The sequence below is a fragment of the Zingiber officinale genome, chromosome 2B (assembly GCF_018446385.1).
Source record: "Zingiber officinale cultivar Zhangliang chromosome 2B, Zo_v1.1, whole genome shotgun sequence".
Classification (NCBI taxonomy): domain Eukaryota; kingdom Viridiplantae; phylum Streptophyta; class Magnoliopsida; order Zingiberales; family Zingiberaceae; genus Zingiber; species Zingiber officinale.
Window position 1 is genome coordinate 145,145,473 of NC_055989.1, and position 26,031 is coordinate 145,171,503.

The 26,031-nt window shown below is 36.0% G+C and overlaps 4 protein-coding genes across 7 annotated transcripts; 3 read left to right on the forward strand and 1 right to left on the reverse strand.

Annotated features, from left to right (window-relative positions):
- Nucleotides 1-749: 749 nt before the first annotated feature.
- Nucleotides 750-4,904, reverse strand: LOC122047637 (histone-binding protein MSI1-like). The gene is made up of 5 exons (XM_042609037.1): nt 4,209-4,904; nt 3,695-3,847; nt 2,944-3,068; nt 1,297-1,392; nt 750-1,104 (listed from the first exon to the last, which is right to left on the reverse strand). The coding sequence occupies exons 1-5, from the start codon at nt 4,839-4,841 to the stop codon at nt 909-911; spliced, it is 1,203 nt and encodes a 400-aa protein (XP_042464971.1). The 5' UTR covers nt 4,842-4,904; the 3' UTR covers nt 750-908.
- A 478-nt stretch (nt 4,905-5,382) lies between these two features.
- Nucleotides 5,383-19,729, forward strand: LOC122047639 (probable BOI-related E3 ubiquitin-protein ligase 3). Of its 4 annotated transcripts, none has more exons than XM_042609040.1 (3): nt 5,383-5,632; nt 18,713-18,892; nt 19,020-19,729. In XM_042609040.1, exons 1-3 carry the CDS (start codon nt 5,543-5,545, stop codon nt 19,533-19,535), a joined length of 786 nt encoding a protein of 261 aa, XP_042464974.1. In that variant the 5' UTR covers nt 5,383-5,542; the 3' UTR covers nt 19,536-19,729. The 4 variants fall into 4 exon arrangements, with proteins under 4 accessions (XP_042464974.1, XP_042464975.1, XP_042464976.1 ...); XM_042609041.1 differs by having other exon boundaries at nt 5,383-5,626; XM_042609042.1 differs by lacking the exon at nt 18,713-18,892.
- Nucleotides 19,730-20,833: 1,104 nt separating this feature from the next.
- LOC122049637 (SKP1-like protein 1B) lies at nt 20,834-22,630 on the forward strand. Its single transcript, XM_042610995.1, has 2 exons — nt 20,834-21,231; nt 22,218-22,630. Exons 1-2 carry the CDS (start codon nt 20,926-20,928, stop codon nt 22,389-22,391), a joined length of 480 nt encoding a protein of 159 aa, XP_042466929.1. The 5' UTR covers nt 20,834-20,925; the 3' UTR covers nt 22,392-22,630.
- Nucleotides 22,631-23,271: 641 nt separating this feature from the next.
- LOC122047640 (60S ribosomal protein L22-2-like) lies at nt 23,272-25,782 on the forward strand. The gene is made up of 2 exons (XM_042609044.1): nt 23,272-23,601; nt 25,474-25,782. The coding sequence occupies exons 1-2, from the start codon at nt 23,354-23,356 to the stop codon at nt 25,616-25,618; spliced, it is 393 nt and encodes a 130-aa protein (XP_042464978.1). The 5' UTR covers nt 23,272-23,353; the 3' UTR covers nt 25,619-25,782.
- The last annotated feature ends 249 nt before the right edge of the window (nt 25,783-26,031 follow it).

The following is a 26,031-nucleotide window of genomic DNA, read 5'->3' on the forward strand; positions in this document are numbered from 1 at the left end:
ATGAAACCCAAAAATTTGGATATTGATGAAACTCACCTCTTAATTCTCTCTTTATCCTCTCTCCATTATTTTTTTTATAAATCTGGTCTCAAGATTTTGATACAGATTTATAATAAAAAATTATAAACTTCACCTATATAATAAGAAAGAGATTTATATTGAAAGATTTATATCATAAATTACATATTATAAACTTTCCACATGCCCTAACTTAAAAGGTTGACCGCCTCTTAATTTAACCACCACGTCAGCCAACCTCATGAATTTTGACCTACCTCGGCGGACTATCCTAACCATTGTCTCAACAATATTATTAATGGGACGTTGTTACGATAATAAATGAAAAAGGAATATCATTTTGCGATTTTAATAAAAGGGCCCTTTAACTAAACAAAATTATTTTTAAAAATGATACCTAAATTTATACCGATTTTCATTCCATAATATTATAATATTTATTCTTATTTAATTTTCAAGAGTGAACCAAACACCATCTATATAAATAAATAAATATATATATATATAAATATAAATATATATATATATATTGCTAATTTTTTAAATCTATAGGAGCATTTTCGTTCGCCTGTAAGGCGTCGCCGGCGTCCGCATTGTCTCCTCCCTGCGTCCACCCCTAGCCGCTATGGTACGCTTGCCAAAGTCAACACAGATCTCAATCATCACTAAATTGATTGGCTGAATTAATCCTTCACTTGACTAGCATAATTCTAAATTTAATTATACTGAAATGAAATGATAAAGATCATAGTTTACTCTAATATATCTCCAATACATTAAGGGTTCTAAAACAGGATAAGTTGGCAGAGAAGGACTTCAGTCTCCAACAAACAATCACCATGATGATGGTAACAAACACATGCATGAGCAGCAGTATGTCGGTAGGATCATTAGGCATCGTCGCGGTATATGCTCTCGGCGATTTGCCATACCTGAAGGACATTGTCCTCGGCCACACTGGCGATGACCCAAGGTTCATCAGGGTTCCATGAGAACTCTGAGATCTTTGCAGTGTGGCCTGAATGGACAAAGAGCACCTCTGGTGGCCCATCGTCGGCGTCTTCAGCCGTTTGTTCATCCCCGATTCTATCCATATTTGTCAAAAACAAAGTTACAAATTAGTCAGTGTTCACTACATAAGCCGTGAGAACATTCTACAAATTTGAATTCTTTGACCAACCGTATAAGGAATTATTCGATATGTAACATAACGGAACAATCGAATATCGAAAGAAATATTACAGTATGTATGCCTTTGGATTGAGAAGTCTTATGTACCTGTTAAGGTCCCAAATCATCAGTTTTTTGTCAGCACCAGAGGAACCTAAAATAGTTTCATGCCTCGGGTTCCATTCTACTTGTACAACAGCTCCTCTGTAAACACACTTGGCTCATCAAAACAATTCGCAAGTGAAGTTCTTGTAAGAAAAATAGTCAAGAACTATACCTTCTCTATGCTTAAAGGATGAGCATATGTTTTCTAAAGAAAACAATAAGCAACTGTTTGAAAAAAAAATTCAATGACAGAACTTCGCTTTGAGCGTGTGAATCACTTTCTTTAAGAAAATTTTGCCCCCACTATATTGCTGCTGGGTTTGATGACAAATTCCCTCCAGGATACTCAAAACAAAATAAAATTTATCGACAACAAATCTATAAATTCTCCCAAGACAATATAGAGAATGAAAGTGATTGTTGGAGAAGATGTTAAAAGGATGTATATATAATGAATGATACAACCTTTGGTAAAGGTTGGAGATACACCTATTCACGAAAAGACAAGTTAACCATCACACTTCTTCACCAAGAGATGATTAATTTAAAAATTAAAATCCAAATTAAGAGTACTTAATTCCGAATTTTAATTTCCCATGTGCCCATCTTTGATTTATATACATAAATATGTTCCACTTGGTCACCATCAAATAACATATTTGATGTACATCCTTTAATAAGCCTATCAAACTTCTCCTTCCTTTTCAATGTAGGACTAAACATCTATCACTAACTACATTCAACAGCAACTACATGGTTTAGAATAAGATAGGTAATATAGGACACAGCTCGATAGCATGACCCGATCCACTAAATCCAAGGCATAATCAATGAAGATAAAACTTGAAAGTGGCACAACAAGGCCACAATATGAAAATTAATTTTATAAACTTATTCACACTGATATGAATAACACAAACTACTTTGTCACAATCAACATGACAACTAGAATTGCCACCTAGTTGAAAATTATAAAAAGTGAATAAAATAATGTTAATTAGGGAACGATGTTAGTGATCTTCACCGTCAGAGTAGAAATAGGAAAATTGGGAATCTATCCTTGAAGCTGATTGACTAGGACAGAACTTCCACAGACAGAATTTCTCAAAAAAATATAGCAATGACTTGATATGGATTTTAGCAAACAATGAAAAATTAATGATACTTTCTTGACACAATTATTCTTGATGATCGTCTATTTTTCTTAACATAGAAGTGCATTCAGTGCTATTTGGATTCAGCCGGGTTGTCTGAGAATCAGTGTTCAATCTGATCCAGAAAATTGCAGATTAAACCAGTTAACCAGATCAATTGACTTTGTTTTGTGCCTTTATTTCAATTTAAAAGAACAAATTTTAAAACAATTCAATAGGCTGATTGAACCAAAATAAATTGTATGATTGCCCCTTCTTCATCAACTCAGATATACAAATATCACATCAACTTTAGTTTTTTTTCCTAGCTCCACCACTTCACTTAAAAAGGAGCAAATAAACTGGCCATCTGAAAACCATGATTTCAATTGGCAGAAATCAACCAACTTCGCATGAGATAAGATGATGCATTAAGTGATACTAAGATCACATATAGTATTAGTTCGCCATTCAACCAAATAATTCAACAAAGCAACACAAAATGTCATGTACTTACTCATGACCAGCAAATGTATGCAAACTTGTTGTGAGCTTCCGTAGGTCAAATAGGCTAACTGTAGTGTCTGCAGATGCTGTTGCCAAAATCCACTCATTAAATGGATTGAATGATAGTGAATTGACCTGGGAGAGCAACACATTAAGCATCCAAAGGTTGCTAAGTGTTCATATGCTTACAAATCAACCAGAAACACATAATTTGATAGAGGAGAGAATAAATGCAATGCAAACAGCAGAAAACAACCAACTTGTTAATAGTTACCTGTTACAACATCATTTTTTTTTTTTTGCTAGGAGACAACCAATATGATAATTATGGAATGATAATTATGGTTTACAGTCGGAGTATGTATGTATGCATTTCAGTTCTATGGAAAGTAAAGAAAGCATTAGAACATGCTCGGTTTATCAACCTAGTAAGTCCTAAATGTGTCATAGTCTAATTGTTTGAAACAGAGTGTTAGCATTATAATCATACTTGGTCTTCAACCTAGTGAGTCTTAACGTGCCATACTCTAATTGTTTGAAACAGAGTATTTCCAGGCCAATGCTATCTGCATTCTGGGGAGATAAGACAATACCATACATAATTATATGTGCCATGTTATATAGGTCCTCCTGCTTATGCTCAAGGTCGTATCAGAAGAAACAATTAGCATTGCGCAAACAGTGTCGCTTGTAGGTGTATATAGGTATATTTATATTGAAAAAGTAGATTTAAATGTTAATTAGGTGATAAACTACTTTACCTCATCTTCATGAGCTTTCACCATCTGTTGTGGCTTTCCAGATGCAGATGAACGCAGGTCCCATATCATCAAATGATGGTCATCTCCAACAGACCCAAACATGTTTTCATTCTTCAAGTGCCATGCAACATCCTCAACTGAAGCAGTATGGGCCTATGATAGAGTGCATATATCAAAAATCTTATGAGACATGAAGTATGAATAATGGTTTCAGTTAGCAATGGCAGAAATCTACTTGGCTTGTCAAAATGCATCATAGAGATTGTTTTGCTAACATGAAAGAAAATCCTTCTTAGACCCATGATGAAATGTCAACTTTTTTATTAGGTGTTCAAAATCTAGGTCCTTTCTAAGGCTTTATTATGCATATACTTGACGATAGTAGGAGAGAATTGGAAAATTTTAAGAGGATAGAAAGGAGGAGGGGTGAGGATTTAGTCAAACTACGAACATTGGAATGCTGTATAGATAACTTTTAACATTAAACAGAGTTAACCATTCAATAACGCATTACCTCGAACAGGTGCTTTGCATCAATAACCTTCTTTTCCGGCGTCATTTCCACATCCCACAGACAAATCTTGGAATCGTACGATCCGCTCAAGAGGAAGCCCTCCTTGTGCGGACTCCACGAGATCCCATACCCTTCCGTGGAAAGCCCCCTCAGGAAGACGTCCGGCTCACTCTCCTCCCCCTCGGCCGCCCTCAGTGGACGCCGCTGGCAGTCGAACACGTGAACATCCGCGCCACAGGTCTTGGTGGCTACAACCGATGGTCTCTGCGGCATGAATCGGGCGCGATTGACCTCCCCTTGATGGGGGATGGTCTGCGAGATCTCGACCTTGGGGAGCGGTGCGCCGGGAGAAGGCGGGGGAGGGAGTGGGAAAAGCACGTCGGCGGTCATCAGAAAGTTGGGGTTCTCGTCGGAGGTGTGCGTGCCGAGGAGGAGATGGTGGGTGGCACCTCCGCGGCTGCTGCTGGAAGAGGAGGAGGAGGAGCCCGGGAGCCACTGGACGGTGAGGGAGGGCCACTCGAGCGGGTGGGAGATGACGAGGTCGTAGAGGAAAGCCGTGTTCATCTTCCACACACGGTAGTCCTCCTCCGCCCCCACGGCCGATCCTCCCTCGGCATCCGCCGCCGCCTCCATTTCTCTCCCGCCAAAAACAAATGGCGATGGTGGGCGATCGGGAGAGCTCAGCACTTCCTTTATCGCCTACTTCGGATCTCCTCTCATGTTTACGCGAAATGTGGGACCTCGCGAACGATGGATAATAAACAGACGGTGATCATGCAGCGAGGTAGATCAAGTAACGGTAGATGATTACTAAGGAAAAAAATATTATTCACTAACGTTTATACGAGATCCATTTAACTGTTCGGCTCAATATAAAAAAGTTAATTTCACTAATTCTTTTTAATTTTAATACTGATACTTTTAAAAATATTAATTTTCGCCAATTTTATATTCTTCTAAACTTATAAATGCCTCAGATTTATCATTATTTTAAATTTTAATTATTTAATTATTTATTAATTTATATAATACAATAATAATTCTTATTTAATTTCCTATCAATATCTCAATTTATGGTCATCGGCGAAATAGTGAAAGTTTGAAAATTTTAATGAGAATTTAAGTAATTTTGAAATTTTAGAGATCCTTTTTGAAAAATAAGTAAACTTTTGGGCAGATCAATTTTAGGGATCGTCGCGTTCGAAGCCTTCTCTGCCCCCAGAGAGACTCCCCCGCATCAATCTCCGGCCAGGTAGGCCGCCGAAAGGAGCAATTCCCTCGACTTACATGAGAAGGTCGAATTCCTTCGGATTGACTTCCCTTCCACTAGCCCAATGCCGTCGGTGTTGGGAGCCACCGTAGGCGACACAGGTGGACTTTCCTGCCGTAAGAAATCATGGATGCGATCGCCCTCGAAGGTAAAGGTCTCTACTTTTTTGCCTGTCTTGGAGAAGTTTTTGTGATCAACATTTCCTCGTATAATCAAACTTGCCATCGCCTTTGTCTATGAATTCAATTGCCAAGATTTTTTTTCTTAGCCAACTACTAAAGCTAAGCTGCGAGGATTCAGTAATATATACAAATTTTAGACAAAAGAAAGGGATTCAATTAACCGAGTTCATGAAAATATGTTGAATGTTTGATTAATGTGGTTCTAATTTGTTATTAGTTTCTTCTAAACTATTTTAGGTGGCTTTTATCTTTTCATTTTTGTCAATTTTCTACTGTTGTTATTAATATATTTAAGTACATTGTGCTGTTTTTTTGCTCTAACGAATAGATACATAGAATTTAAAGAATCAAGAGAAATTTAAAAAAAAAAACAAAAGATTAAGGAGGAATAAGATTGAGAGGTCAGGGGCATAATTTTAAAAAGTGTACTAAACACTAGCCTAGGTGATTTTACCAAGGGGTCGATTCATCTAGCGGTTATGTTGGTTCTTGCTAGGTGGCCCTTTTAAAAATGGTCTGAGTGGACCGCTTAGGCAATACAAGTGAGTCTAAGAAAAATACATGTGTTGTAGCATAACATGAATTATAAATTAGTTGTGGTTTCTTGCAATTTTGGTCGATGATACAATAATGATAATTAAGTCTTATCCCACTAAGTAGAGTTGGTTATATGAATCTTTTTATGTCATTAGGCTCTATCCCCTATTTATATCATCATCTATATTTAAATAAATTTTATCTTGTTGTATTGTTGCTAACCAAGTCTTTTTTTGACGTTCTCGTTTAATGTGTGTATAGTGCTAAATATGCAAGAATTCACATTGCAAGGTCCGACTGTAACGTATCTGCAAGGACCACTACATCTCCATGAGAACTTGGGTGTAGTGTTAAATATGCAAGAGTTCTTTTACCATATGCTAGATAAGAATAAATATGATAGGAAAACTAATAATCTAAGCTTTGAATCATAGAACATAGGAACTCTCACTAGTAAATCAGTAGAGATAGTAGATAAGATAATTAGGAGAAGAATTAGTATTTTGTGTGTATAAGAAACAAAATGAGTAGGCGAGAAGACAAAGATTATAGATAGCACGAGTTTCAAATTATGACACACAGGAAAGAGTAAAGCAAGAAATGAAATGAGTATTGTTGTAGAGAGTTCGTTAAAGGATGAAGTTGTAATAGTAGTTAGAAAATGGGATAAAATTATAGCCTTTAAGATAATAGTTGCGAAAGAAACTATGAACATAATTAGTATATATACACCGTAAGTAGGATTAGATGAAGCAACCAAATCAAGGTTTTGAGACGATTTAAATGAAATATTACAAAACATTCCGCCAAATGAAATGATTTTAATTGGAGGTGATCTAAATGGATATGTCGGAGTGAAAAATGAAAAATATAAGAGGATATATGGGGGTTATGAGTTTGGAACGAGAAATTAGGAAGGGAAAACTATATTAGATTTTGCAATATCATATGATTTTTTATTTGCTAATACATTTTTTTATGAAAAAAGAAGAACTCACGTTCAAAAGTGAGAATAATAAATCACAAATTGACTTTCTTATGGTTAGGAAGAAGGATAGAAAGATTTGTAAGGATTGTAAGGCCATCCCTAGAGAAAGCTTAACTACCCAATATAGGTTAGTATTGTTAGTATACACCTCAAACATAGCATCAATGGAAAGAAAATATATACGACTTTTAAAATTAAGTGGTGGAAGTTAAAGGATGGGAAACAAAATATATTTAAGGAGAATGTATGGCTGAGACATCAGTCGACTGGTGCAAGAGCCGTTAGCAAAATCACGGATTCTGTGGAGTGTCGTTGGGTGTGTCCAACGGTACACCAATCGACTGATTGATACACCAGTCGATTGGTAATGGAAAAATCAGCCTATGTGTTTTCCCCAAGCTCTATATAATGGAGTTTAAGGTGACTGCTTGGGTGATGAAATTAGACTTGGTTAAAGTTTAATTAGAGTCTCTAAGTTCCCGTGTGATCCAAGCGTCTTGATCGAGTTGTGGTGAGGTTTTTCCACCGACAATGAGGCTTGAGCTAGTCGGAGGTTCCGGGGACTAATCCACCGACGGATAGAGATTGTCCACCTTATGAACAGTTGTGGAGTAGGAGCATTAATCTCTGAACCACGTAAATTGACGTGTCATTGTGGTTTGCTTGTTTTCTTTCTTGTCTTTAGGTTTTGTATTCGTATTAATTTTGTATTTCCACTGTGCATTAATGGATAGATAGGAAAGCGAACGTTTGGGGTGATCGTCTATTCAACTCCCCTTCTAGCCGGCCTAAGATCCTCAACAAATGGTATCAGAGCGAGGTCACACTTCATTGGACTAACCGCCGAGAAGAGCAACTTTCAAGGATGACCGGCTTGATTGAACCTCCAAAGTATGAAGGAGGAATGGGATATCACATTTTGGATGATGAAGATGAAGGTCTTCTTCGAAACGGATTGGGACACCATGATGGTTGTCAAGGAGCCGTTCGAAGTCCCAAGAGATAAGAAAGGGAAGAAATTTCGACCACGTTATTGGACGGAAGAGCAAACCTCATGATCAAAGGCAGATGGAAAGGTAATATCAATATTAAGTGATATTTTGCCTAATGATATGATGAAAAGTGTAGGTGAGTACGAGAATACTCATGAGTTATGGAGCAAGGTAAAGATAGTTATAGGGGAAGAACCTAAGCCTATACAAGAAGAAGAAAAGTCCGAAGAAAGGAACATAGTGATTTAAGTGGAGGAGGAGCAACCGGAAGTTGACTCATATTCAACATCCGAGGAGGAGAAGGATGAGGAAATGCTATTCACAAGTGTGGATGAGGAAACATCATCAAAGGTTGAAGAAAAAGTCAAGACGGATGAAGAAGAGTAGTCAACCTAGCTAGCACTTCCACCGAAGTAAAGTCAATGGACCACATTATTTGATTCGGGTGCAATGAGAAGGGATATTACAAGAGTAGGTCTCCTATGGGTAAGAAGAAGGTAAATCTAAACCCATTCAAGTTGTTTTAGATACTAATGTGGGTTGTAGGAATGACGAAGCCAAGAAGAAGAGAATGCACATTGTTGCTTCACGTGTGAGGAGAGAAGTCATTACCACACCAAGTGCCCTAAGAAGAGGGAAATCAAGAAGCTATCGCATTTGAAGAAATGGGAGAAGAAGAGAAACTCAAGTCGAGGGGGAGCTTCGAGGATACGAGAGGTATACTCTAATTTGAATTGTAATTTAAATTGTTATTTTCCCATGTATGGTAGGATTGATAATAATTATCATCATTTAGCATTGAAAATTTTTAGCTTTAGGTATTATGATAGAACTAGGGTAAATTTTGGAATTAACACTAAGCTACCTATGTATGATAGACCTAGACAAGTTAGATTCTCATTACTTAAGGAGAAGAAGGTAATGGAGAACCTAGGTAAAAATCCTAAGAAGGGGAGATATATGCCTAGAAAGATGGGTAGGCCTAGGAATGTCCAAAGTGGACAACAAGAGTATATAATTAGGAGTCTAGAGAAGGAGAATCAAGCTTTGAAGGCAAAGCTTGATGATTTGGAGATAATCCTGAAAAGATTTAATGTTGGATCTAAAGGTTTAGGTATGCTGTTAGGTAGTCAAAGATCTAACAATGATAGATCGGGTTTGGGATACCGATCTAGTTGTTCTCCAAGGCCAAAAAGAGATCATATGCTAGGGTGGCAAATGATAAAGGCAAGGGAGAGTCATCCAAGACCAATGAGAAGAAATATGCAAGGTTGCATATAATTATGAAATCATCTAAGGAGCATCATTGTGGTTTAGCCACAATAGATGAGTCACCTAGGGAGGTGGGTTAAGCACTAGGGAGAGCTCAAAGAGTCAATTTGGGATCCATGGCTAATAGATCTCAAGTGGACATTGGTTAAGATTGTAGATGGATTATGAAATGTGGCAACTGGTTTGGAGACGGACTTGAGTCCCAAATCTAAAGAATTGACACAATTAAGATGATTTTCATGCAAGAAATATGATATGGAGTTCATATTGCATGATAATTGATTTTGAATGTATAGATGTCATATAAACTAATGCTAGGGATACATTGAGGATAAGTATGAGCAGATGCATCAAGAAGAAGCCAAAACTAGGATTTAGGTCAAGATTCAATTGAACCATTTAGATAATTTTGAATTTTGTGTCAATCTTGGGATTCATGATAGATGTATTTTTCCAAGTAGACACGGGTAAAACTGACATCTCCACAAAATTTGAGAATTTTTGGATGAATTTTTAGTGCATTTATGAAGTTGGATTCAGAATACAGTTTGGGCTAAAAAAGTGTGTCAGTCGACTGATGCAGATACCAGTCGATCGGTAACAGTGTTTATCGCGCACAGAATAGTTCTGTGAGATTATTTTGATAAGGGCAATCGAATGATACAGTCTGAAATTATTTTTCAGCATTGGGTTTGACTGGGACAACTCGTATAGGTCTATGAGATCTTTGGGGGATAAATACAAGTTTGGATGCTCAAGTTTCGACAATTGGGATATTGTGGGAAACTTTTTGGTATTAGGCAAAGAGGGAGAAGTAATGTTTAAGTGGAAACCCTTAAATACCTTTGTGGTAAAATTCTTAGCTCAATGGGGAGCTTAGGTGTAGGGGGAGATAGGTTCCAATGCATGTTGCATATTTCATTAGCATGGTTGATTACTATTATGTTTTTCCTAACTTAATGTATTGTTAAATATCAAAAAAGGGGAGATTGTTGGAAACAATCCTGAGGGTCCGGTGTGACCATGAGTTTTGATGTTTAGGCAAAGAGTTTAAGTTAGGTTTACTCTTGTATTTGATATGTGTATTTAAGTTGTGCATGTTTGCAGGATACATATATGACTTAGCTTGATGACTTTGGGTCTAGTGAAGGATAAAACATCTAAGGAACCGTGGACAAGGTAACAATGATAAGCCAAGGGAAGCACACTTCGAGGCATACGCGAAGGATGACATTGGGACAAGCCGCGAGTTTGAATGCATCCGAGGGACGAGAGCCAAAAGAAGGAGACTTGAAGGCAAGAGGTCAAGGCTGCTAGGAAGAGTCAAGTGAGTCGCAAGGGTCTGAGTGCGAGAGAAATGTACTCGTGAAGTGAAACCCAAGTTTAGGGTTTTACCAGTCGATTGATGTCTGACCAGTCGATTAGGGCAGGGCACAGAATGTTTCTATGCCCGACGGCTGAGACATCAGTCGACTAGTGCAAGAACCTTTGGCAGAATCTGTGAAGTGCCGTTGGGTGTGTCCAACGGTACACCAGTCGACTGACGGAGAACCGGTCGATTGGTAACGAGAAAATCAACCTATGTGTTTTCTCCAGTGTCTCTATAATGAAACTTGTGGTGGTTGGCTTGAGTGACGAAATTAGACTTGGTTAAAGCCTAATTAGAGTCTCTAAGTTCTCGTGTGATCCAAGTGTCTTGATCGAGTTGCAGTGAAGTTTCTCCACCAACAAGGAGGCTTGAGCTAGCCGGAGGTTCTAGGGACTAATCCATCGAGGATCGTCTACCTTACGGACAACCATAGAGTAGGAGCCATAATCTTCGAACCACATAAATCGACATGTCATTGTGGTTTGCTTTTTTTTTTTTTTGTCTTTAGGTTTTGTATTCGTATTAGTTTTGTATTTTCACTACGCACTAACGAATACGTAGGAAAGTGAACGTTTGGGGTGATTGTCTATTCAACCCCTTCTAGTCGATCCAAGATCTTGAACAATAGTATCAAAGTTGAAAATAGTAGTTAAGAGTGTACTCAGTGAGTCAAAGAGATACCATATTCGATAGGTAAAGAAGAACGGACAGCCAGATAGAGCAAGGGCTTGGGGTTTAGGTTTCCTGTCTAAATGTCCTCACATACACCACTAAGTAAGGAATCTTGATGGTGGAATAAGAAAGTACAAGAAAAAGTAGAAGAAGTGCAAGAAAAATGAATAGCTTATAAGGAATTATATATTTGTAAAAACTAGACAAACTTAAAAAAATATACAATAGCAAAGAAAGAAAGTTAAGAAAGTAATGAATGAAGCAAAAAAATGAAACTTTTGAATGATTATATCAAAAATTGGATACAAAAGAAGGGAAAAGAGATATTTATAGAATAACTAAACTAAGAGAAAGGTAGACAAAAGATCTTATCCAAATAAAATATATTAAAAATGAATGTAATAAAGTACCAGGAAACGATGGAGAAATAAAAGAGCGGTGGTAGAGGTATTTTCATCAACTTTTTAATGAATGTTTAGGAGATCAACTTAAGTTAGGTAATTTAAGTAGGTCAAATGAGTATAGAAATTTATATTTTTTATCGTAGAATTCAAACTTCAGAAGTAGAACAAACTTTAAATGAGATACACAATGTAAAAACCATTGGACCAGATAATATTTCTATAGAAATATGAAAGTGCTTAGCGAAACAGGGTATTAAATGACTTACAAAATTATTTAACATGATATTGAAAATGAAAAAATATTTGATCAATGAAAGATAAGTACTCTAGTTCCCTTATATAAGAACAGAGGAGACATATAAAATTCTGGAAACTATAGGGGTATTAAACTAATGAGTCATACCATGAAACTTAGGGAAAAAGTAATAAAAAAAGATTAAGGAAGGAAACCTCAATGACTGAAAATCAATTTGGTTCATGCTTGGAAAGTCGACAATAAAAGATATATATCTTCTTAGACAATTAGTTGATAAATATTGGGAGCAAAAACAAGATCTACACATGGTATTCATTGACATAGAAAAGTTTATGATATAGTCCTAAGAGAAATTATATGGAGAATTCTAGAAAAGATAGATGTTAGCGTAACATATATTGAACTAGCTTGCTTGCTTCGGAGCTAGAAGGGGAGGTGAATAGCTCGCTCACTTTAAATGACATTGATTTGCAGCGGAATACTTGAAGCAAGCTCCTCCAATGCTAATAAAATGGATTTACTTAGTATCCACCTCAAACGAGGTAACTAATTCAAAGATCCGACCCTCTCTCACACATCACTATGAAAACACTCCTCGTAAACAATCTGGAGGCGAAGAAGTCTTGTACAAGCTCACACAAAAAAGATACAAGAAGAGAAAGATACAAGCTTAACACAAATGAAATCTTACAAGGTTTACAATGATGAAACCCTAGCTTGCTCTCTTCTTACTTGTAGACACCTTTTGATCAACTTGGAAATGTAGCAACACTTCTCTTTAAGTCTCTAAGAATCTGGTGTGTGTCGGTGAGAAATGTGGACGAGAGAGTTTTTCAAACAGTGTCGAGCAAAAACTCTTTTATAGGGCTCTTCTGGCGCCTTAATCAATTAAGAATCTTCTTAATCGACTAGCGCAATCACGATGTCAACAATCTGCTCAGAACGGTTATATTTTTGAACCTTAAGTGATTACCTTAATCGCTTAAACATGGCGTAATCGATTACCATAATCGATTATGCTCCCTTCTGTTCAATCGTGAGAGGGCCGTAAGCGATTAAGCTTCCCTGCTTAATCGCTTTCCGCAGCTTCTATTTCAAATAGAAAGCTTCTTAAGCGATTGCCCTAATCGTTTAAGATGTGCCTAATCGATTAGGCACCTCTCTGTATACTCGCAAAAACTGGCTTAATCGATTATTCTAATCGATTAAGTATACCGTAATCGATTACCCTAATTGATTACGACCCTTTCTGTTTCCTCACGGAGAGATCCTTAAGCGATCACCCTGATCGCTTAAGGCCTGCTGACTTGCTTACTCTAAGTGATTCAGCAACCTTAGCTCCTAAACTCGAGTCCTAAGATTCCTTACCCAACATCCAGTCAACCTTGACCTGTTGGGACTTTCTTGTGCCTAGCATTCGGCCAACCTTGACCTGCTGGGACTTCTCCATCAAGTGTCTGATCAATCCTTTGACCCACTTGACTTTTCTCCCCATGATGTCTGGTCAATCTTCACCCACTTGGACTTATCGTACACTAGATGTCCATCAGCCTTTACCCACCTGGATTTTTCTCCCTATGCCAAGTGTTCGATCAACTTTGACCCACTTGGACTTACCGTCTCGTGCCAAGTGTCCTGTTCTCCATGACTACTTGGACTTCCAAACACCATGTGCTCGGTCAACCTTGACCCACCTGAATTTCCACATGCCTGACTTCACTCACCAGGATTTTTCACCACCTGGCTTCACTCACCAGAATTTCCCTCTGCCTACCTTCACTCACTAGGGCTTTTCACCTGGCTTCACTCACCAAGATTTTTTCTCTGCTTAGCTTCACTCACTAGGGCTTTTCACTTAGCTTCATTCACATGACATTTCCCATCTGCCTAGCTTCACTCACTAGGTTTTTTCAACTGTCTAACTTTACTCACCAGGACTTTTTTACTGCCTAATTTCACTCACTAGGACTTTCCATCTTCTGCCAACCTTCCCGTTGGATTTGTCCTTGTATAACCTCCAGTTAGGACTTCTTAGTCAAGTATCCGGTCAACTTTGACCTACTTGACTTCTGGTCAAACTTTGAACATTAATTTCCATATGGACAATTGCACCTGCAATCTTCATTTAATGTCAAACATCAAGACTTAAGCATCACGACTCAAACTTAGTCAACTTGGTCAACCTTGACTCAAGGGAAATTGACAAATTGTACCAACAAGAATTTCAGATATAGTAACTGAAGCATTACCAATAAAGATAAGAGTTACATTAAGGATCAGCTCTAAGTCCGTATCTTTTTATACTAATTATGGGCGAACTCAGTGCACACATTCAAGACACAGTAACAGATGATATTGTTTTAGTAGATGAAACACGTGAAGAAGTAAATGCTAAACTATAATCTCGGCGGTAGACACTATAAGGGACAAGTTTTAGGCTTAGTAGAAGAATATATGAAATTTAAGTTTAGCAATATTAAACGTAATAAAACAATTGTTAAGATAGGAGATCTCCAAAATCGAGAGTTTAAAATATTTAGGATCATTTTTGTAAAACGATAGAGGGATTGAGAGAGATGTCTTACATATAATACAACCAGGTTGGTTGAAATGAAGGAAAGTGTCGGGTGTCTTTAAAACTTAAAGGAAAGTTCTACAAAACTGTAATTAAACATGCTATGTTATATGGAGTTGAATGTTAGGCTACGACTCGAGCGCATGAGCAGAAGATGAGAGTTGCAGAGCTGAGGATATTAGGATGGATATATGGATATACAAGGATGAACAGAATAAGAAATGAGAGCATTAGAGAGAAAGTCGAAGTTGTATCTATTGAGAGAAAACTTCGAGAGACACGTTTAAGATGGTACGGACATGTACTTAGACGACCAATAAATGCTTTAGTTAAGCGATGTGAAACTATGACAAACACGCATATCAAACAAGAAAGAGGAAGACAACAAAATATTTGGTTAGCAACAATAAAACAAGATAAAATTTATTTAAGTATAGATGATGATATAGTGGGAGATAGAGCTCAATGACATAAAAAGATCCATATAACTGACTCCACCTAATGGGATAAGACTTGGTTGTTATTATTGTCCATGTGCGTATTTATCATAGTTTCACATCATTTAACTAAAGCATTTATTGAGCATTTAAATATATGATAGTATCATCTTAAATATGTCTCTCGGAGTTTTCCCTTAATAGATGCAGCTCGAACTTTCTCTCTAATGCTCTCATTTCATATTTTGTCTATCCTCGTATCTCCACACATCCATTTTAATATCGTCATCTCCACAACTTTTATTTTCTTCTCATGTGCTTGAGTCATAGCCCAACATTCAGCGCCATATAACATAGCAACTGTAACCGTTGTTTAGAGGTATTTTACGATTACATAAAACACCTGACGTTCTCATTCATTTCAACTATCTTGCTTGTATTATATGTAAGACATCTTTCTCAATTCCTCTATTATTTTACAAAAATGATCATAAATATTTAAAGCTCTTAGTATCAGATTACTCGTTATAGTCTATCTTAACAATTGTCTCATTATATCTAATATTGCTAAATTTAAATTATATATATATATATATGTTCTATTTTTATTTTACTAACTCTAAAATCTTTCACTTCTAGTATTTGCGGCCCAGATTCTAGTTTAATATTTACTTTTCATGTGTCTCATCTACCAAAATAATATCATCTATAAACAACATACACTACGATACTTTGTGTTGAATGTGTCCAATGAGTTCGTCCATTATTAGTATAAAAAGATAGGAACTTAGAACTAATTTTTAATGTAACTCTATTTTTATTGAAAATGCTTCACTTAATCCGCCTCTATGGTCGTTATATTTTCATACATATCTTTAATTAGTTATACTAACACCTCTCTTTTCTAGAATTCTTCATATATTGATTTTATCAAAAACTTTTTCTAAATCAATGAATACCATGCGTAGATTTTTCTTTTTTTCTTGATACTTTTCAATTATTGCCTTATAAGATATATAACTTCTATTGTTAACCTTCCAAGTATGAATCTAAATTGATTTTCAGTCACTGTAGTCTCCTTCTTAATCTTTTTTCTATTATTCTTTTTCATAGTTTCATAATATGATTCATTACTTTAATACTCTTATAGTTTGTACAATTTTGTATGGCTCCCTCCTTGTATAAGGAAATTATAGTACTTAACCTTTATTGATCAGATATTTTTTTTCATTCTCAATATTATGTTAAATAATTTTGTAAGTCATTTAATATATTATTTCTCTAAGCGCTTTTATACGTTTATTGAAATATCATTTAACCCAACGACTTTTCCATTTTATATCTCATTTAAAGCTTGTTTTTCTTTTTAAATTTGAATTTTATGATAAAAATTTAAATTTCTACTCATTTAATCTACTTAAATTATCTAAGTTAAGTTGGTCACCTAAACTTTTATTAAAAAGCTAATGAAAACATTTCTTCTACCGCCCTTTTGTTTCTCCATTATTTACTAGAACTCACTTTAGATATTCTATAAATGTCTTTTTCTTTTATATTCAATTTTTGATATAATTGTTCAAAAGTTTTATTCTTTACTTCATTCATTATTATTTTCTTAGTCTCTTTCTTGACTATTGTATATTTTTTAAAAATATTTTCTTATTTTTATAAATATATAATTTCTTATACGTCGGTCATTTTTCTAATGTGAGATGATTTTTTTTTTTGGTTTTCTGTGTGATATGCAACTTATTTATTTGTTTTGATTGGTCAAGGATACTACTTTTTATATATATATATATATATATATATTAGCCATTCTTAATATAATTTACTTCTCCTCCCTATTTTAGTATTGTTTTAATGCCTACCATTTAGGCTTTTGCCTTGGGTCCAAGCGTTAGCCAATGGGTCGACCTTCTACGCCTTAGAACCGCTTTTTATTATCTTCATTAGGAGAATTGGTAGGATTTGATTGAAGGACCGTTTCTCATAATAAATGTCAAATATAAAATAGTAGCATTATAATAATAAAAGTCCTAAATAAAATAATAGCTCTATATAATAAACAATTGGAGAAAATGCAACTCATCAATGTAAAGAATTATAAACATAAACAAAAAAGCTAAAATGTATTTTGGAAGGAGATTCAAGAAATGGCTAGTCAATAAATGGAATGAGACATTAGAACATTAGCACCAATTAAATACAAAAATAAATGGAGGAATGTGTAGGGTGAAAAAATAAAGAGAGAACAGCAAAGCTGCCCACAATTTTATGAAACTTAAAATATTATTTATTAATTACATGGCATGGTATACAAAATAGAATGAAGAGTTAATATATTCTTACACATTATAAAAAGGATAAAAAATAATGTAAATAATTGATTAGTTTCCATATTATGTAGATATTGAATGGAAGCTATCGAATGTACAATCAATTGCACGTTATGGTATGGAAATTTTCTAAATTGTTTTGGTATGGAAATTTTCTAAATTGTTTTGGTATGGAAATTTTCTAAATTGTTTTAAAAATAACCGTCTGTAATGTGAATTTCTTGCATTCAATCTTATGTTTTTTCAATAAACTAAATTGCACAGTTTTTATGAGAAACTTTTACGTTTGGCTCGCTAAAAACTTCATAGAATGATGAGGCGAGTAGAACACAAATGATGAATTTTGATTAGCTATTTGTATCGAGGAAAAATGACTTATGTGGAAAAAAAAGCAGAAGTAATTTCATTGATGTATGCTTGTCAAATTCATGTTTCCACACCATCTTTAAAAAAGGAGAAGATATTTACTTAGTATCCTTTATCATAAATGCCTTCACGTTTCAGAAAATCTATATAAATATATTACCAAACATATTAGCATTAAGTTTTTAGTAGTCTCTATCTCTATAACCAGGCTCTTAGTTAGGAATGAAAATGAATTCTTCTGAGATTTCTCTGTAAATATGTATATGCACAGGCATATCGTGCTTTATTTTATATTTATATTAGAAATCCTTCAATTCTTTGCATATGAGAATTTAATCATGTAACATGAGGGCATGCACGTCTAGAGAACAACTTCAGTGGACATTGCTGGTGAAACCTATAGGAAAGCATAAACTTTCTTTCACTGTAGGATATAGCGAGATGCTTCAGAAGTTTGCTGCTCTTTCTATTTCAGTTTCATGAGTCATGGAAAGTGAGGGCCAATTCTCTACATTAATTGCGACAAATAATATTATAATATTTAAAATTTCACATAAATGTTCTAACGCATGGTTCCTAAGAGTCGCTGCGTCTACTAGGCCCCATAGACACGTGTTCGAGTACATATCACCTTCTTCTTTTTTACTTGCTTCCTTTCTTAGCCTAGAGGACCGAGAGTACATGTCACCGCCTTCGCGGTCTTTATTTATAGCCTTTGCTATCTCCTGACTTGTTCATAAAATCCTCTTGTTGCAAGCTTTCATTTTCCTATACTAGAATTTTTCATGGGGTTTCAAGGTCCGCCTCCATTCCTTCCAAATGAGAGTGCAGATGTCCATTTCCAGAGTATGTTTCAACCTTTTGAACAACCGAGGCAACAAGAAGTCTTTCCATCCTCTTCTGCGCCAGCCTTTCATCCAACACCGTATTTACTCGATCAATCTCTCTTGCTTGATATGACAATTTCCGTAGCATCGCTAATGCAGACATATCAAGGAGAAATGCACCAATTTGTCCAGTTACAGGTAGATTATTGGTTTGTCTACATAGAAGAGTTGTATCCGATTATGCTCTAATCAAATCGCTTTATTTTATTTTTTGTTGAAACACATTGGCTGATGCTCATTTTTAAGTTTCTATCATGAAAATCAGAATCAGCGGCTCGTGCAGACGCTTCTTGAGCAGAGGAATCAGCATGTGGAATCTCTTTTGAATAATTTTCAAGCAAAGGTTGCAGTGCTACTTAAGGCAAAAGACGACGAGCTCACAATTGCGATGATGAGACAGCAAGAATTACAAGAGAAGCTGAAGACTGCTGAGGAGTCCAAAGCGATGTGGGAAAGTATTGCAAAGCAAAATGAGGCCCAGATTTTGTCTCTCAGGACTGTGCTTCAGCAGATACAACAACCTCAATTCTCTACGAATTCGGGAGGCGCGCCAATTAGCATCAGTTCCAACTCACGGATGGAAGTAAAAAAAGAAATGAAGCCAACAAAGGATGGCAATGACAAGATCATTCTTCCATGCAAGTGTTGTGGCTCTCGCAATGCATGCCAACTGCTCCTCCCTTGTCGCCATCTTTGTACATGCAAACAATGCACAGATTCCCTCACCGCATGCCCTGTTTGCAGCTCTAAGATAGCAGTTAATTCGAAGGTCCTCTTGTGAGGCTGCATCACCTGCTCATGAAGAAACAACAAATAACGATGTCCAATCTCGCGCTTTAAGTTAGCCTTCATTGTTTTATGCACTATGTTTCCTTTCCTTCCTGTTCTCTGAACAAATGTTTTTTCAATATCGAACTTATGGTTTCCTGTAGATCTATATCATTGCTGAAGTTGATATAATCCTTATTTCGATCATACCTCAAATCCACTCGGTTTCATTGAGATCTCTCTTTTGGTTTTGGTATATGCCATTGTTGGATTGAAGTGTAAAGAGATTGGATTGGACCTTTAGTCCATGAAAAAGCAGAAACAACCTAAACAAGTTCTACCTTTTTTGCTATGAGCAAAACTGAGTTCAGTTTTGGCTTATTTCTTTTCATCCAGTTGGATGCTTGTGTCTGGTTGCATCTCTCTCTTCTCTGAGTTGAGTAGAAGACAAACTTCCTTGTGGGTTAAAGTTTTGAAAGATGTAACTCAAAGTCGAAGCTTTGGATGCGGCAAACTGCCTGTGTCGGCGGGTAGTGGTTTTTGAAGTGGATCGGTCGGCGAACTTAGTGTTACGCGGTAGGATTACAAGGCATATGGCAACTCCTCGACTCAATTGGATTTTGTTGTCAAGTTAGTTGTAGGCTAACTTTTTAGTTTCTAAAAACAAATTGACTATATGGGGTACTCTCTTCTCGCGGCAACTCCCTTACGTGCCAGAGGTATGAGTTTGCGGAAGTAGTCTCGTGTGCTACTACTCGCGCATCGTAGCTTTAATCATGTTTTTTTTTCTTTGAAAATTTTTAGTCGAAACTATTATAATAGTGTTAGGGCAATTCTAACTAATGTGGGAGTAATTTTGATGATAGTCTTAGCAATTTTGTGTTCAATGTTGAGGTAATTTTGACTATAAAGAAGGATACTTATGGAATGAAAGATATTTATGGAATACAAATTTAGCAGGTGCATCATTTTAATATTTTTTAATATAGTGAAAATAGAAATAATAATTTAAAAGTTTAAATTAAAGAGTTTTAAAAGCTTCCTTAAGAAAATTTGTATTATTAAACTAATTTATAACATCATCGATACTTAACAAAACTAATAATAATTATTATTATTTTCTTTTATTATTTCTCTAAATTGGATTCTAATGATAAAATAATTATTTTACCAGCTACGACTTTGATTACGAGAGGCTTCCCCCATTATCGTAGTCAAAATCGTAGTGATGGTCGTGTCTCTTGCAGTCCCCCCGGGTACTATATAAAGGCCAGCTCGGCCAACCGTCGTGCCTCCATCGGCGCTTTAAGTTTCTCCGTCGATTCGTTCGAACCCCCGTCGCTAGGGTTTCCGTTTCCTTCTCCGACGACGATCGCTTCCTCCTTCGATTCGAGCGTTTTCCGATGGACACGGACAAGAAGATCATCCTGTTGAGCTCCGAGGGCGACGCGTTTGAGGTGGACACCGCGGTGGCCATGGCGTCGCAGACCATCAAGCACATGATCGAGGACAGATGCACAGAGGGCGGGATCCCCCTCCCCAACGTCACCTCCAGGATCCTTGCCAAGGTCCTTGAGTACTGCAAGATGCACGTCAATGACTACTCCGTGCTTTCCGACGACGTCACCAAGCTCGTCCCCGAAGAACTCACTGCTTGGGATGCCGAATTCGTTAGCGTCGACCAGGAAACCCTATTCAGTATTATCTTGGTAAGATTCGACACTTCTCTGATCACTTCCCCCTTTCTAATTGATTCGTTCCCTAATTATCTTTTTGCTTGGCAAAGATTTTGTTGTGGGCTAATCTTTTTTTGATCATTCTGGAAAACAATTTAACCCTTTTAATTGTGTTTTCGGGCAATGGTTGTTGAATTTAGTGCTGGAGCGAAACCTTTGCATTCATTACATCAAGAATGATCTCGAACTCACCTTCATACAAACTCTTGGGGTTATATTCTTTGTGATATATCAGTAAGTATTAGATTCTTGCTGCAATTATATCAGTAAGTATTTAAGAAGCAGTGGAATTTCAGATTGTTGTGAAATTATGTATCATGGATTGAAAAGGGGAGACGGAGTAGAACAATGGGAAGCTGAAGTAGGAAAAGCAGGGGAACTATGTTCTTTGTCCAAATCTTGCCCTTTAGCTAAAATTATTCATTAAGTTCTTTGCTTCAAACGTAATTTTGTAGATTTAGTTTTGATAATGTGCCGTAAATCCTCTTTTGTATCATGGATTGAAAAGGGGAGACGGAGTAGAACAATGGGAAGCTGAAGTAGGAAAAGCAGGGGAACTATGTTCTTTGTCCAAATCTTGCCCTTTAGCTAAAATTATTCATTAAGTTCTTTGCTTCAAACGTAATTTTGTAGATTTAGTTTTGATAATGTGCCGTAAATCCTCTTTGATAGGTTACTCTGGTTTTATCAACATATGCATGAAACGATTGATATTGTTTCTATGACTGATCAACTTTTTCTAATGTATTATTCTATTCTGCTATCATAATTGGCACTGTTAATGTTCTTTTTGCATTCTAATTTCTAAGAGTTGATATAAGCATGAGTTTCTTTGGTAGCATGGAATGGATGAACTCTGAAAGCAAAGAGAGATGGAAGAGCTCTCAGATTAGTTAGTTCATCCATCCCTCTTATTGTAGATGTATTTCTTATGCTTTCCGATGATCTGGTGCTTTCAGGCTGCAAACTACTTGCACATCCAGAGGCTGCTGGATCTGGCATGCCAATCTGTGGCTAACATGATCAGGGGCCAGACTACTGAAGAGATCCGCAAGATATTCAACATCAAGAACGACTTCGACCCGGAGGAAGAGGAAGAGATTCGCAAGGAGAATGAGTGGGCCTTCATGTAACTCTTTGTCGATGCATCTGCTTCGTCCTTTAAACTCTCTGACAATCGAATAGTATACACACTAGTCATGTTGAGATCTAGATTCAGTATTCCTTCGAATACATATCAAAAGAACTGAACCTTCTTCTTAGATATCTGCTTGTGAATCATTTTGTTGATTGGATATATGTTTTTCTGAAAATGTAGACATGTGGCGTCTATTTTACTACCTTCTGTACTCGATATGTTCTTTGCTTTAAAGCACCAGGTATGGTGAGCTTTGTGCTTGCACTCTTTTACAACATCTTTATGCATGAAACTCCTGTCATTGTAGGATCTCGAAAAAAAAATGATCATACTGGAGCAAAAAGATGATTATATAACCCCTCCATTGTTGACCACATAGAGCGACCTCCTATTGCCGGTCACAAAAGCATATGCTAACAATTTTATTATTTTATATATTATTTTTAAAATTTTTTAAAAATATTTAAGAAAATTATTGAATTTGTCATTATATTTCTAGCCAAAAGGTTATTCATCAAGGAATTGACATGATAAAATTCATATTATCATTTAAAATTAGTTAATTCAAGGTATTTTAAAATTTTCAAAGTTTAAAAATAATTTAAAGAAATATGTAAATTTTGAAAAGTTGTGATTAATTTTTTTTATAATATTTAGAAGATAAGTTCTAGAAAAAAAAACATAGAAGGTAATTGCTCGATTTAGATTTTATTTTAATTATATATATATATATTATAATAATAATAATAATAATAATAATAATAATAATAAAAAATTATAGGATTGAAGGAACAATAGATTACTAATAAATTATTTTTTAAAAAAAAATTGGTCCGTCTTGTCCAATTCTAGGGTTTTTTCAGCTGCCCTATAAATACCGAATTAACTTCGGTTCCATTTCTCTCGCTCGTTGAAAGGTTCTGATCTCTTCGAGCGGCGGCTTACCTCGGTCGGAAAATGAGTCGTGGCAGCGGAGGGTCGACGGCCGCAGCCGGGAAGGGCGGGAAGAAGAAAGGTTCCACCTTCGTCATCGACTGCGCTAAGCCGGTGGATGACAAGATAATGGACATCGCCTCCCTGGAGAAGTTCCTCCAGGAGCGCATCAAGGTGAACGGAGGTAAGGCCGGCGCCCTTGGTGACGCCGTCACCGTCACCCGTGACAAGAGCAAGATCACCGTCACCTCCGAAGGGCCCTTCTCCAAGCGGTAACGATTATTCACATTTCACTCTATCTCTATGTTAAAGTCCACACCTTGCTCAGGATGATTTCCGTTTCAATTCGAGTCTTTTAGCTAACTTCTTCTTTTGTCTAATATCTTAGTATTCTTACAAAACAAAGAATGGTCTAATATCTTGCGTCTGTTAGATTATACTTTAGATGAGCATCTTGTTGAACATGGCTGCAAGGATGATAAGTTGGAGAAATTTGACTGTATAATATTCTCACTAATATTTTGTCCTGATCTGAATTAGACAGACAATATAATTCAGCTTTTTTTTTTAAAAAAAAAAAAGTTAGCACAGTTGTCATGATTGAAGGAGATAAAAGGGATCAAATGTCTTGCATTGCCTGAATGCATTGTTTGTAAACAAGCATTATACGAAGGAACATGGATACTGAGATGTTGCTTATCAAACTTTTAGGCTAAGTTAGCACAATTGCCATGATTGAAGGAGATAAAGGGATTAAATGTCTTGCATTGCCTGAATGCATTGTTTGTAAACACGCATCGTACGAAGGAACATGGATACTGAGATGTTGTTTATCACACTTTTAGGCTATTATATGTTGTTTATAGGAACTGCTTAAAGGCCTGCATATTATATTGGATTAAGATTGTGGCTTCAAATGTTGTAAATGTGAATTTAGACATTAATTCGTTGTCCAAGTCTGGGAGTAGAATTTATAATTTTCCCCTGCTTTTGCTTCACTTCTTTGATGAAGTGATAGCATGTTTTGGCATATCATATTGACCAATTTGAGGAGAGTTAGTTATGAGCCCATGACAATACTTTTTATGTCGTATTCTGAACCAATAGTTGTTGTGTATGTTATCTGGGAATTTCTAGAAACTATGATTTATGCACCATTCCTTTTTTAGGGAGTTATGAAAAGAGGAAAAATAGTGTGAAGATAAAAAATATAGAGGTGGAAAATAGTATCTTGCTATTTACTTGGAAGAATAAAAATAAGATAGACCAACCATAATCCTATATTAGCCAATCTACTGGCATTCAATCCTACTTGTTGGAGGCTGCCTCATATGAGATGCCAATTCACTGAAGGTCGTTGGAGTTAATTTTGTGGGTGGTCAGCTAGTTCATCATTGTGGATGGCCCTACTGAATGTGCAAACACAAAAACTTGATCGCCCCATTTGTTTCCTAGCTTAGATTGGATCGAAAGTTATCCTTCTGCGCACCTCTCTTCTCTCAATTTTCTCTCCAAGTGAACATCTGTTTTCAATACATCTTTCACGTCTTCTCTATTAACATTATGCATTCTCCTAATTTTGTTCCCAAGTAAACAGGTCCCAAGTTTTGAATTTGAATAGATAATCCTGAAGGAGATTGGTTCTCAACTATGACGATCCAAAGTACTTCAGATTACTTATCCTATCAGTTCTTTTACCGTCTTAGCTATGTGCATTTGGGTATTTGATTGACTTGTAGGATTTTGTTGCCTTTACATCTCTCGGTGATGCTAAACACAGTTCGCCCAATTCCTAATTCTGGTTTGCAACTCGAAGCAACTTAACTTTGAGTGTGAATTGCATATGCACACTGAAAATTAAAAGCAACTTAGTTTGTTTGTTACCACTGAAAGGAATATTATTTCATGTAACATTTCGTTTAGTTTTATGTAATTATTGTATATGCCTGAATGACAGTTATGATGTCAAATTGCATATTTAGTTTCGAAGTTTTGGGTTCTCATTTCACAGTTTATGTCATCTCTGTCAATTACCTTTGCGATTGACACCTCTTGTCAATCTAAAATTCCTATGTTTATGCAGCAAACCCTGTTCTAGTTTTCAGCTTAACGAAACCTTTCTGCATCTGCCTCTGTTGTTGTAGATACTTGAAGTACCTAACAAAGAAGTTTTTGAAGAAACACAATGTGCGCGATTGGCTGCGAGTGATTGCTTCAAACAAGGACCGCAATGTTTACGAACTGCGGTACTTTAACATTGCAGAGAACGAAGGCGAGGACGAAGATTAATCTGCCATGTTATCTTTCCTCAAGTTTAGAAGATTTTTTGTTTGCTACTGTTTGTTTATGCTTAAACTTGAGTAAGCTTATCTTTGAATGAATGCTTAGTATTTCAATTTGACTCATCTCAATGTGTGAGCTTGTTGTTTAGATAAAAAAAATATTCTTCGATATGTGTGATGTGTGGTTTGTGGTTTGAAGAAGATTTTATAAATATGATAAAATTTATTTAAATATAATAAATGATTGAGTCAAATGATAAAAAGATATATAAGCGATTTTATTTAGTGGGAAAAAGACAATTGTTGTATTGAGTTTGTTAAAGAAGGTTATTTCAAAATTCAAATATTTATTTTATATTTTAAAAAATATGTTAAGATTTGATTTGATTTATTTATATTTAATTTTTAAGTTATGATATT

Excerpts from the sequence above, each read along its gene's own strand:
- LOC122047637 (XM_042609037.1), bottom strand. The coding sequence starts at position 4,841 with ATGGAGGCGGCGGCGGATGCCGAGGGAGGATCGGCCGTGGGGGCGGAG. Across the intron at positions 3,848-4,208 it reads ATGCAAAGCACCTGTTCGAG|GCCCATACTGCTTCAGTTGA; the intron begins GTAATGCGTTAT and ends ACTCTATCATAG. Across the intron at positions 1,393-2,943 it reads CATACATTTGCTGGTCATGA|AGGAGCTGTTGTACAAGTAG; the intron begins GTAAGTACATGA and ends GTGTGTTTACAG.
- LOC122047639 (XM_042609040.1), top strand. The coding sequence starts at position 5,543 with ATGCCGTCGGTGTTGGGAGCCACCGTAGGCGACACAGGTGGACTTTCC. Across the intron at positions 5,633-18,712 it reads GATCGCCCTCGAAGGTAAAG|AGTATGTTTCAACCTTTTGA; the intron begins GTCTCTACTTTT and ends GTCCATTTCCAG. Across the intron at positions 18,893-19,019 it reads ACCAATTTGTCCAGTTACAG|AATCAGCGGCTCGTGCAGAC; the intron begins GTAGATTATTGG and ends CATGAAAATCAG.
- LOC122049637 (XM_042610995.1), top strand. The coding sequence starts at position 20,926 with ATGGACACGGACAAGAAGATCATCCTGTTGAGCTCCGAGGGCGACGCG. Across the intron at positions 21,232-22,217 it reads CCCTATTCAGTATTATCTTG|GCTGCAAACTACTTGCACAT; the intron begins GTAAGATTCGAC and ends TGGTGCTTTCAG.
- LOC122047640 (XM_042609044.1), top strand. The coding sequence starts at position 23,354 with ATGAGTCGTGGCAGCGGAGGGTCGACGGCCGCAGCCGGGAAGGGCGGG. Across the intron at positions 23,602-25,473 it reads GAAGGGCCCTTCTCCAAGCG|ATACTTGAAGTACCTAACAA; the intron begins GTAACGATTATT and ends CTGTTGTTGTAG.